Source organism: Lichenostomus cassidix, chromosome 4, assembly GCF_008360975.1.
Source record: "Lichenostomus cassidix isolate B80296 chromosome 4, HeHo_3.0, whole genome shotgun sequence".
NCBI lineage: Eukaryota > Metazoa > Chordata > Aves > Passeriformes > Meliphagidae > Lichenostomus > Lichenostomus cassidix.
In genome coordinates this window covers 65,888,941-65,901,783 of record NC_139484.1, presented here as the reverse complement: position 1 = coordinate 65,901,783, position 12,843 = coordinate 65,888,941, and the positions used below count along the sequence as shown (strand labels likewise).

General features: G+C 39.5%; 1 protein-coding gene across 2 annotated transcripts in view; it reads right to left on the bottom strand.

Moving 5' to 3' along the window:
- Positions 1-12,843, bottom strand: part of HGFAC (HGF activator) — a 40,884-nt gene that overhangs the window by 3,163 nt on the left and 24,878 nt on the right. For both annotated transcript variants that reach the window (XM_085059703.1, XM_085059704.1), the window contains exons 8-13: positions 10,134-10,308; positions 7,697-7,782; positions 7,004-7,244; positions 4,333-4,472; positions 2,076-2,216; positions 869-1,017 (exon numbers count right to left, since the gene is read on the bottom strand). In XM_085059703.1, the coding sequence (XP_084915829.1) occupies positions 869-1,017; positions 2,076-2,216; positions 4,333-4,472; positions 7,004-7,244; positions 7,697-7,782; positions 10,134-10,308 (932 nt within the window). The remainder of the gene's footprint in view (positions 1-868; positions 1,018-2,075; positions 2,217-4,332; positions 4,473-7,003; positions 7,245-7,696; positions 7,783-10,133; positions 10,309-12,843) is intronic.

Here is a 12,843-nt window from a genome sequence, read left to right as displayed (position 1 = left end):
AATCTCAGCCCTGGCCTTGAGCCACTGCTGGCTGCTGCCATTTCACTCTTGACACCTTCCTTTGGATATGTTTATGACCTCTGTAGGGCTTCCAGCACGCAGTATACATGATATTCTTTGCTCCACTTACACTGGCAACTATTAGCTATGTGCTACCTTTTCACGAATTTATGCTAATAGAGCAAAACCCTCCTCCTTCAAAATGAAGTGTCGATATAATATGAAGTTTTATGTAAGGAATAACCTGATCCTTCATTTTAAGAAGTCTCATCTATCACCACAACAATTCCACATCCTTATTCAGAGCCAAGGTGTGACATAATTCAAAGCAGTAGGAGCATGAGGTCATTCCATGAATGACTGAGGTTACATAACACAGTTTCCAGTTGACTGACATTCTACACCATTCAGTCACATCCACTATAGAAACCTCAGCTCCTTCCTCCAAACCTTGCCACTGCTCTTCTCCTCCTACCCAGGTGTCCTAATTTTCCCTCAGGCAAGAGGCAGCAGCTCTGGGATTTGGCCCCACACAGGTTCATGCTGGTTGTCCTGCCAGCTGGGCAGCAATCCATTGCCACCACCTGCAGGCTCAGCCAGGAGCCAGAGCAACACACCTTCCAGTGCACAGCCACTGCCTTAGGTGAAGGTAGGAGGAATATAATATCCTGGAGCCCGTCTGCAGAGCTTAACTGACATTGAACATGTTAAAAAAATGAAGGTAGAAGCAGTCGTGTAAGGTTCTTTTCTTTAGGGAAACTTATTTTCTTTCGGAACACTGTAAAATCAAAAGTAAGAATTGTAACACTGCAACATTTCTGACCAAAATACATTTCTATCACCCGCCTAGAGATGACACACAGATTACCTGACAAGCATCAGATTTGCTATCAAAGTAGCCAGCACAAAACATATTTTCTGTGAGTTCTCTTCCATAAATTTCAGGGCTTCTGCACTTCTCCTCAGGAATAAGTGGAACCAGTGTTTCCTGCAGGACATCCGAATAACCAGATATATCTTTAAAAAATTCCCAGAGAGGAAAAGAAAATTATTGTTATAGAACGTCAAGAGTATAACATGAAAACACAAGGAAAAATACAACACATTTAACACATTTAACTCAAACACATTTAACACCTCTCATGTTGTGGACATCTTTAAAAGATAATATTTTTTTAGCGATCACGTTATGATCCTCCAGTCAGACTCCATGCCCTTTAAAATAACACTATTGCAATGTCCAGACATTAATCCACATTGGGTTCTCTAATTTTCTAGACTCAGCAACAGCACCCCAGCACTCCTGTCCTCACCTCTTTCCAGATGTTATAATAAATCATCCATTTATCAGAGGCTCCATTACTTCTTTTTGTCTTTAGACTGCACATTTATAGTGGGGTATTTGCTCATACTACATCTCTTACTAAAATGGAGCAGCCAAATCCTCAGTCCTTCTCATCTACCTACATATGTCTCTGCCATCTCTGCATTGAAGCAGCATGGTCCAGCCTCATAATCCTGGAATTCCTCCTCTGAAAGGATGGGATGGATGTTTGCACCTTTCTCAAACTGGGTGTAAGCACTTCTTAGCCCAAGTCTATGTGGTCCTCTCCTATCAACATTTTCAAAGTTTCTTGATGGTGAACTTAAAAATCCCCTCCATCACTGACCAGTAAATTGATTGTATTTGTTTTGCAGTCTTTAATACCCACCTGGAGAAATCAGAGGTAGGATTCACTTTACTGAAATGCCAGGTGTTGGCACTACAACAAGCTATTTTCTCCCCTCCCAGTCCACAGAGATCTGTCTAGCTCATAGCTCATCCCATCCTTAAATTGGTGTCAACATTTGGTCAAGGGAACCACACTCCAAATTCCAAGGACTATAAAGGAAGTTCAGGAAGACTATTTCAGATGTAAATGTTCTAAACTCTAAAGGCAGGTATAAAGAATCCCACCAGAAATCCCTCGCAAAATATTTTACCAAACTCTCAGTTGTATAACATATACCTCAGCATTATGTTTTTATCTTCTTTTTTTTTTTTTTTCACAGACACCAGCTCTCATTTTACTCACTCTCATGCCTGTGTCCCCATCCAGAAATCTGACATTTCAACTGGTCAGGGAAAACAGTGTCACTTTCCGGCAGGCAGATGGGCTGAACAAACTGGGACTTGACAGCACAACGTTGGCCATTCTTCTTCAGCTTAATCAAAGCTGCAGAACAGAAAATACAGGAGGAAGAAAGTGACTGTTCTCTTTCTTTAATGGGATTGGCAGTAATGGGTCTCAGATTCAAATTTAATTATCCCCTAAGCCTCTCTTAATTAAGATATTTCAATCAAAGACAGACAGACTCATCTCAACAGCACCTGAATTCACAGCAAATTGAAGGCTGAAACATTCAGCTACTCCCCTTGTGGGAATATTTATTTTATGCTATGCTCACTGAGCAGATTTTGCTTCACTGCCTCTGTAGAGAAGGGGGAAGATGGAAAATACATGTGTCTCCTCCCACCTTATAGTTAAATAACAGTGACATATCCCCAACTTTCAGCTGAAATAAGTGGGATGTGCAAATACTCTGCTTCTGGAAGCCTGGCCACTGGCCTGATTCCAATTCCATTTAAAAAATCAATTACTCCAAGAGCTGGTGTATTTAATGTTCTGTTATCACTGAGTTCAGCAAAATTCAAGATCTTGAAAATTAAGGAATAAAACCTCAGGATGTTTCAAAACCAAGCTTCTTGAAGCTGCAAAGAATTACATAACCTCCACAACCTTTACTAACCAGTCATGGGGCTGAAAAGAGTGTAAATACAAAGCTGTGCAGCATCATGAGATTGATATTGAAAGATTTCAAAAATTAGCTCCCCTGTAGCAAATCTCTTTCATTTGGCAGTGAATCAGCAAAGGGGGCTTTGTGCTGGATGGAACAAGGACAGCATGTTGGTTTGGCCACACCACTCAAAGAGAACAGAGCTGAGGTAATGTGGACAGACCTACAAAACCTTCTCATCACCTTTTGGAGGCTCAAGGTTTTGTGGGAACAGCTATGTGGAAAGCAAGTGATCCCACTGGTCAGTCTTATTTCTCTGCTGACTACAATTCTTGGCCTTGGTGGAACATGGACAGAATATCTCACAGGCTGGGAAGCCCACACAAAGCTTGCTCCCACACTCAGCAGCTCGCTCTTCCTCACCTTCCTCCTCTTCCCCACCAACTCTGCCTGTCTCAGAATCCCTCAAATTTCCTAGGAAATACTCATGTGGTAGTTTGCTTCCTTTCAAAAGATGTTCTCAGGAGGAAACCACTCTTCTGCTGCATCAGAGATCACTGACTGGACTGAATCGTCCCCTCCCTCAACACACTTTCTGCCTTCTTGTTTGTTTTTGCCATTGGACTTGTCTTAGGCACTCCATGTTCAGCTCTCCCTAGATTTGGACATCGCACGCTGGTGAGACATGCCTCATTTCAGAGTAATTAAAAAAGCTGTGAGATCTCAAAGTGACATTGGTTGTTTTCACCAGGATATTTCAGAGCAGAGTAATGCCTCAAATTGAGTTCATCTCCTGGAATGTTGTGACAGAGCTCCCACCAACAGAGAACTTGAATGCTTTTTGCTATGGAGTAGAAAATACTCACCATCTGGGAGCAAAAAAAGCCCGTACATGCCTGACCTAAAATATTCCCAATGTCAGGCTATTAAATAGTCTCATAGACAAAGAGCTCACACAGCCTGATGCCCTGGGGTGATGTGACAACTTTCACAAGAACAGAACAGAAAATAAGAAGTTGCTGTTCCATTGTGATTCTGACTAATATTGTGAGGTCAATCAGAAGGGCATTTAACTTCTGACTGATAAGACAGCCGATTTTTAAATCTATCTCAGTGTAAAAAATGATTCTTAGTATCACAGATTTTCAGAGCAGATGGGGTTATTATATTCATCTACTCAGATCCTTTATACAATACAGACAATAGAATTTTACCAAGTAATTCCTGCATCAAGCCTACAGCTTCTGGTTCAGTTGAAAAAATGCCTAATCTCACAAAGACTTGAAGTGATGATGAATCTGCCTCACATCTAGGTAAATTGCTCCAAAGGCTAATTATCATAATTATTTAAAATTTGCAATTTATTTTTCATCTGAATTTGTCTAGCTTTCAGATGCTGTTTTAACTCTGGTAGAACTAAGAACCCTCTGCATTCAAAAGCCTCTCCCAGTATCTATGATTTTTCCACTATAAAGGCAGATTTTAACAGACCAACTAGACTTGAAACTAGGTTGAGTAAATGGAAAATAAAACTGTAGGAAGAAAAATACTCACCAATATCATGATCAGTAGGATTGAACACGGAATACTCAGGATGCAAGATGTATTTCTCTATTTCAAATGTCTGTGTTACATCAGTTGTTTTATTAAATATTTGTTGACCCAGAACTACTCTAATAGTGGATTTGAGTGGACTGTAATACAAAAGAGAGAACAAGCAGTTCTGTGATTAGCAGGACAAATGCAGCTGATCTTCCAATGGCTGGGTATGCTATGAACCATTATAAACCTCAGCCTCCTACCACATCCATTGTTTACCCTCTCATAATGCCTTTACCTCTTTCCTAGGCTTCCTGCTTACTGAGGGCAAGGAAAAGGAAAAGGATAATGAATATGACAGTGAGACCTGGGTTCTGTGGGTCCTGATTAACCTAATTAAAGGCTACTGCTTCTTGAAAGAAGGAAAAAGCCAGCACAGGCACTGCTGCCCAGCTGCTGTTTGGCTAACAAGCATCTTTGGGGGCTGTAAACACCTCTTCTAGACACTTAACTGAGTAAACTTCAACCAGACTTTGCCAATGAGTACAAAAACTGCTCAAAAAGAAATGAGGAATCAAAAGATGAGTCAGTGATGGATATCTCATTTCTCTGGGAAGCCAGTCTCCTGAAAAAATTGCAGGCATGGGCCAAGATTTAAAGGTGCTGGCACATTCACAACTCAGGAACATCTGGGCAGCTTCCACCTAAAAGATATCACCAGTTCTGCTTTGAGTTTAGATTGATCTATGTTAAATCTCTTGTCCAGGATCAAAAGCAGCCTGATGGAGGAAGATGCCAACAGCACATGGATCTAATGGGAAACTCCACAACCAGAGGAGAACACAGTATTTGCAATTCACACCATCTTCTCCAACTGTCAATTTTTTACTTTAAAAAGACCACAGTTGTCTCATGTCCAGTGTCCCAGGAAAGAAAACTATTGAGAACCAGTACAGAAGCTGGGAAGTAAGGGACATTTGGGAATAATCAGGAAGTGTTTAGAAAAGGCAATATATCCTCTAGTTTTAAAAGCAACAGAATTCACGTTTCACTCTCATTTTAAAACCAATTCAATCTGTATCTGCATAAGGCCACAATGAATTTAGTTAGCAAGTGCCTTCAATATTGGAGCACTCCTATGTTTTGTTATCCAGTGCAGGAGAAGAAAATATCTGCTGTCACACATCATGCACAGATGCAAAGGGGTTTACATCATCACAGTTTCCCTGGTTGCATTTCTGTGCCCACTGGATACAAAAGCACCACGGAGCCTCCCACAGTACTGAGTACAAAGCAATGACCAGCAGCTGTGGGCTCAGAGGAAAGAGATTCTGGCTAATTGCAATGCAGAGAGACAGCAGCAACCCTGCTACAAGAACTATGTTTAAGGTTAACAAAGGAAATGGCAAAGTTTATTCTGTGTTACTGGAACACAAGAAGATAATAAAATTTTCTCTGGTCAACATGGAAGGCCATGATTTTCTCAATGCTTTTGGAGTACTAAAGCAACCCCCTTGAAAATCAAATTTTGGGTCTGTTAAACAGTGGAAGTTCGCTTTCTGGAACAGTATTTAGAATAATTTTAGAAGCACTGAATGGTTCTACTATGACTTACAGATGGTTCATTCAGGAAAAGAAATAAAGCAGGAGGGTTTATAGAAAAGAAAAAGAAATAATTGAGCTGCACAGGTATCTATTGTCGCCTAGTGGAAAACAGTTGAAATTGTGACTACCAGAGGTACTAAACAAACAGAAGAGCACAATTACAATGCAGTAATTATGGAAAATTTGTACGTACCAAACGACCAGCTGGAAGTGGGTGGAAATGTCCTGAACAGCTGCCAAAGTTAGTAGCTATTTCACAACATTTGAAAAACAAATGCATTGTGGCTTAAGCTCCAAATGCTTCAGTACAGCATTCACAGTGGTATTATTAGCTCTACAAGCTATCAGTGTATATATTCTGGCACAAGGTTTTCTGTTTCTCTTGGCTTCTTTACTATGCAAAGGAACAATGGTTATCAAATGATGCAATATTTTTCCCTTCAATGTGATCAAACTGAAATCAGGGTGAGTGTTTAACATTTGTAGAAAATTAAGTATTTAGAATAAAGTAAGAGCATCCTATTATCAATATTTTCTCCAGTGTCCCACAGGAGAAATAAAAATCTCTCAAGAAAATCAGCTTCAGAAGTTTGACAATTTGTTTCTTCCATGTGGCTTTTTGTAAAGCTCAGCCCACTCTATTTGTGTCAACCAACGGTAATCTATTGTCTCCAATAAATCATCACTTGGCTGTCTCAGCCTTTCTGAACAAAACACAGCAGTGAGCATTGTCATCTCTGTTATATCTCAAAACAGGCATAAACATTCAAAAAGGTAACCAAGAAGAAGAGAAATGCTGCTATTGCCCTGCAGATTTTTACATGTGTGATGTCCCATTCTGTGTTCTGCTTCACCCTTCCTCATTCCTTCAGTCAGGGTGTTTAGATTCTTTGAGACTCTTTAAGGAATAAGATAAGGCTTATGAGATTATAGTACTCCAAGCTATTTTTTATATCATGAAGAGCACTCAAATTGCCAGAAATTCCTTTTGACACACTGGTCTTTTATAATCTTATCTACTTTTTTGTTTCAGTTCAGGTTTGTTGTGAGGACCCACTGTCACAGTAAGGGGTGAGTTTACCTGTTTGCAAAGCAGTGTGCTGCTGACACAACCCAGCAAGTCTGAACCAGGCTTCCACCACAGAAACTCTCTCCAATATATATAGCTGCTGTCCAGGGATGAGATCCAGGCAGAGATGAAGATCCTCCAACAATTCTAGGTCTCACAAAACTTCTTTTTTTATGTCTTCTTCCACATGGTCTCTTGGTAACTGCAGAACTCTCTACTTTCTCTGGAACTAGTGGCCTCCTTTCCCTTCTTGCTGAGATAAAAAGGGATATGGCATCAGTCTACCAAAATCTTTATGTTTTGGCATTAAATACCATGTCTCATATATTTTCAGGATGCAGACCTCTCATTACCCACAGACCCCCACTCCTTTCTCTGGGCCTGCAGTTCCCAGGATGATGACAATTTGTACCAAAGCATCAGTCATTTCTGACACCTTGCATGTTCTAGTAGGAAATTTGGGGATATTGGCATGATTGTGACCGAAAACAGTAGTATGACACCGCTGCTATTTCAGGACAAGAATCACAGATTTTATCACAACTCAAAAAAATGCAACATAAGCCTATGGTTTACTGGAAACGGTAAAATATTCAACACTCCTGGGAACAGTTGAACATTCAAAATTATACAGTGAAAGCTTGCTGTAGTGTCAATATCTCTTCATTCATTCAAAACACGGATTTTAAGAGAGCCTTTACATACCACAAACTGAAATGTCACAATACTCCCAAGACAAACTGTTGTCCTTCATGATGTAACACCACGGCTTATCATCGTCATCTGGATTTCTAGTAAAGTCAGGGGAAGAGGGAATTACAAGCATTAATCACAGTGTTGCTCCAAGCTTTCCAAAGGTTTTCTGCTTTTTCCTCCTGCACCATGCAGAGGACTGACAGGACTCTCAGATTTTGAGCCATCTGACAAAGTGCTGAAGCACCTGCTAACCCCTACAAGGGTGAACAACCTTTCAGTAGAATTTTCATCTTAAAACTAACCAAGACTAAGGTTCTCTAGGACCTGAAATACAGGCACAACTAAACACCTGTAAAACTTGCCTACAAGTATTTGGTTGCATGAGCACGTTCACAGCATTTAACTACAGCCCACACTGAAGTGCTTTAACAATATCAGCACAGCTATTTTCAGAACTAAATCCCATGGGAGAGATTCCTGGTTTAGGTTATTTTTTAAGCAAGGAGATTCCAACACAGGTAGATTCATAGAAAATCCATAACAAGAATAGCTAGCGAAAATGAATTTGCAAATCTCAGGTTCACATTCCCTGGAGACTGTGAGGAAATGAAAGACTACCTTGAGAAAATATTGTATTCCTCAAAAAGGGGGGGAAAAAAAGAAATGGAAACCGTTCAGCCCTTTGTTACCTCAGTGTTAAACAGATTTTGGGTTGATTCCATTAGGGTCTCTCTGTGGCACAGCCTAACTTAAAGGTGACCAGAAATCTGCCCAGTTTACTCTTCCAAGAATATAGAGAGACTTTGCAGACACAGAAGGATCTTTATTAGACCAAGAAAAATAGACAAGGTAATTCAGGGCTCCAGATAAATAGTAATTCCAATTTCAGTTCAGTTTATCAAAAGCACTATCTGTTATTGTAAGGTTCTTCAATAATTTTTTTCTTTTTCAATCTGACTGCTCTTCAGAAAAAGATTAGAGTACTTTCAAATTCTCAGAACTGAAGAAGCAACATAGGTTGAGTCATCTTCCGCCAACAATGTTTCTAAATTAGACTATTTGAAGAAGAAGATATCTGCAGGATTATATAGTACAGCAGTGATATCCCCAGAAATTGTAACAAGCTGACAAAAAAGTGAAAAGCTTTTTTCTCGGCTCTACAGAACATGAACACATCAGCTCCTACACCATTTTGTTCTCTGCATTTCAAATCTGAAAGTGAATATTGGGCATAAATGATGTAAATCAAAGGGCTCAAGTTTTATCAAAGCATAAAATACTGTGCCAAATAAACTGTCACACTGTGCTGGGACTCCATAAATCAAATACTGAAGTGTTTGCATGAGGACCAAGCCCTGGAAAGCAAGGTGAGAGCGTTTAAAGTAGGGGGAAGGAATTGCTTATTGTTAGTTTGTGTTAGATAAAGAAGAGCTACTTTTGGCATGCATGTATGATTTTTATCATTAAACAAATTAGGAAGTGCAGTACATTCTGATTTTCCTGAAGTACTGGTCTAAGTCCCATTAAAAAAAAAACACACAAACATGAAAATAAGCAATCAAGCAAACAAACAAAATCTTAGACATTGTAAAAATAATGTAAAAATGATAAACCAGTAATTGATGGAGAATAATCTACAGTTTGATTGGTTTAGCATTTACCCATCTCAAGGATGAGAAATGGAATAGAAATGTTCTCTCTAAATAGAAACATTTCCTTTATTTGTGGATATCCATTGAGCTCATGGAGATCTCAGAAACAGAGGGAACATAAGGTGACTGAGAAGGCACAAACCTATATAGCACAAGCTGTTTTCATTATAGCTCAACAGAATACTTCAGCAGAAATATAGTTCAGCAGAAATATAGAAATATAGATCGCTATGTGGTGCGATCAGAATTGAAACACTGTGAAATCTTGTTTGGCAATAGTTTTCCTTTGTAAGAAATGCAAGAAATAAATTTCACATCCCATTTCAACTTTATTTAAATATAGTGCTTTTATTTTTAATTTTCAAATAACTTTTGTCTTTTGAAAATATTTCCTTATGATGTGTCTTTCACAAGCAAAGAATAAGAAATTAAATTAGGCAATTTCAATTTTGCTACTGCATTGATTTCTCCTCTTGGATAGTCATTAATGAACAATTTCAAAAAATTTCCACTACATGAAGAAAAAAAATCATTACCCAGGGGAAAAAAAGGACCTGGAATTTCAATATTATGTTGTGTCTGAGCTTCTCTCAGCAGGCTCAGCTCTTGATTTAGCCTGTCTACCAGATCTTGTCTTCTGTACAATCCCTCTTGTCAGGCTGACTGACTACTAAAGTCAGTCTAGCTTTTCTGAAATGGGGTAACACCTGGTTTGAAAATCCTAGCCCTTCTTATTGCCACAATTCATCCATCTCTTGATGTACAAACACAGGACAAACAGGAACTTTCCTCACCTGCAGTAAGGAAAAGGCCCCACGCCAAGCTGTACTGCTTTCCCAACGCTGTCGACATGGAGCTCCTGGTAAAGCAGGTCTGAATTCCAAGGCAAGCAGCTGTGTCCAGAAATTGTTGTGTTGGCTGTACCTCTGTAATCTGTGCCATTGCCAACGTAGCACCGCTGGCTCGGGACTGGCAGGGTAAGAGACTGGTCAGAAATCAATGCTAATTGCATGCTAAATACTCACTTCACAGCTGAGGTCCCAAATGAGAGCCAGCAGACCCAACTCTGCAGTGCCTTTCACCTTGCACAGGACCTGAGTGCATCACACGAGCTTTTTTTTTTAATAAAGAAGAAAGGATGCCAAGAAGTTAAAACCTTGGTTTAAAATTAGTAGCAAGTTAACCTCATTTTACACATGAGCAAGTAACTAGTCAAGAGGCAGAATGGCAGAAAACCAGGCCTAAAATTTGTGCTGTGTATGGAACATTTCAGTCAGCAATCTGCAGCAAAGTCAGCAATATGGCTGGGATTCCTCTGGTCTAATTTTAGACAAAACCGAGCTCATCACTGAAGGCTCCCTTTTTAGTTAATTAAGAGAAACAGAGATTTCTAGTGCCAAACTGATCCAGCCTGTTTGAGGTAACTTTTTTGAGATGAGGTGGATCCTATTCACTCCTGTTCACATTGACCAAATCTCCATTGAATATATAGGGTGCTCAAGGCAACTAGCTCAAACAGAGATACATGTGTTGTAAAGTACTGAAAACAATCCTGCCCTGCAAGTGCTTCAAAGGCCTGATTTTTGAAAATTCTTCATTTTATGGCCTCATATGTACCCATATATATACTATACCCATGTATATTACAAATATGTAGCTGATATATGGATTAATTTTACAAAATTCTGGCTAGTAGGTTGAATTTTCTTATTCAAAACCCATGTCTTTGTCACCTGCACATGGGCTATTTCTTCAGATAGGCCTGACACATACATATTCTATGACCTGTATACTCAGCTGCCAAGATCTATCAACAGCACATACCAACATTATGGCTGAAAAACATATGGGGATGCATTTGTATACAAATAGCTACACTGAGCAGAAAGCCTACACCTCAAAACACAGTGAAGAGTATCCCAAAGGAAACACAAAACCATCTAATGCACAAAGAGGATTAATTGTGAGCGAGCCTCAGAGGGTTTCTTGTCCCCAGCCATGTCAACATGACATCTCCTTGACAGGTCACAAGACTGGTGGAATCTTCTTCTAAACTTATAAACATACTTAAAGATATAACATCATGATATTGACCGACTGTTGAAAAACATCCTCTGAGGATGATCCATCACACCACAGAGTGCAGACAGCTACTGTCAAAGATCTGTTTATTTTGACAGAATAAGGTGACACAAGAACCATTGAAATAATGAACCACAGCACTGAACTGCTGCTGTTAATTACCCTTCAAAGTCATCAATGCAGTGATAGACCTCAAAACCACAAGCACGCACATGGCATAAATTTTGGGAGCTGGAAGTCAAGAAGTTTGGTGGAAGAACGTCAGTGTTTGTAAACATACAAACACTTAGCAAAATCCACTTTTTAGCTTGGCCAGGCAGACACTTCTGACATGCTGAGACCGTCTTTTCTCCCACCCACAACCTGAATCTAATTCTCTTTATTTCAATGTCTGTGAATATAACGTTAAATCAAACTAGTATTTTAACAATCTAGGAACTCACAGAAGATAATTTGTCCATCATTTGTATTGTTAACAAGAGTAACCATGTCTTGGCAGCCCTGCCATTTATTTTCTGAGCAAGTTGCAAGTCACACTTCTTTCTTTGCCTGAAACAGTGTCATGAAAATACCACCATCGTGCTGTATGCTAATTTTTTTATTTATTCAGGGAAGTGCCAGGTGCTGTGTTTACTTGTACTGTATTTGTTGCGTTCAGAAACAATTTAGAGTGGACTCCTTTTATGAGAATGAAACAAGAGATTCCATTTCAATACAGACCCAGGGCCATATTCTGCAATACCAATGGTTTGGATGTCTTGCAGATGGTGTTTACAAGTTGTGCTTATCCTTGTCAGGCTTAAAATCCAATGTATCTCTGTTTTGTCAGGTCTGCCAGTCATTGCTAAAGCTGCCAGCATATTTTAACTGGAAGAATTTGGCTCCTTTCTAAATCATCCCTCACGTTCTCCTTCTGTAGCTAAAAAGTTTCAATTACAACATACACTTGTTGAGAGAAACAGTAATATCTCTCAAGAAGTTTTCTGTTTCCTTTTGGTTTTATAAGGAGTATTTTGGACACAGGTGTAACATGGGTTAATCTCATATCTTGTGGAGAAGGTTCTAAGCCAACACCATTGTTTGATCAGTAGCTTTCCATTGGTCTGTGCTCTACTCCAGAGGCTTTACCTGACTGGCTGGCAGCAGCACCATGGTACCCACTAGGGCCATGAGAATTGTGTGCAAAACTTTATATATTCTATCACTATAATTCAGGACAAACAGTTTTTGAAAAAAAATCTCAGTAATTATTGCAATCATATAGATCTTTTGCCTGTAATTCTCTTTTTTTGAACTGTTACAGCACTGAAAAACTCTCTTTTTCCCTCTCTGTCAGAAACAGTGTGTAGGTGTTCTGCTTTCAGCAGTTCTTAATGGATTGCTCTGACTGGGAATTTTCAGTCCCAAATTCATATAGCTTCC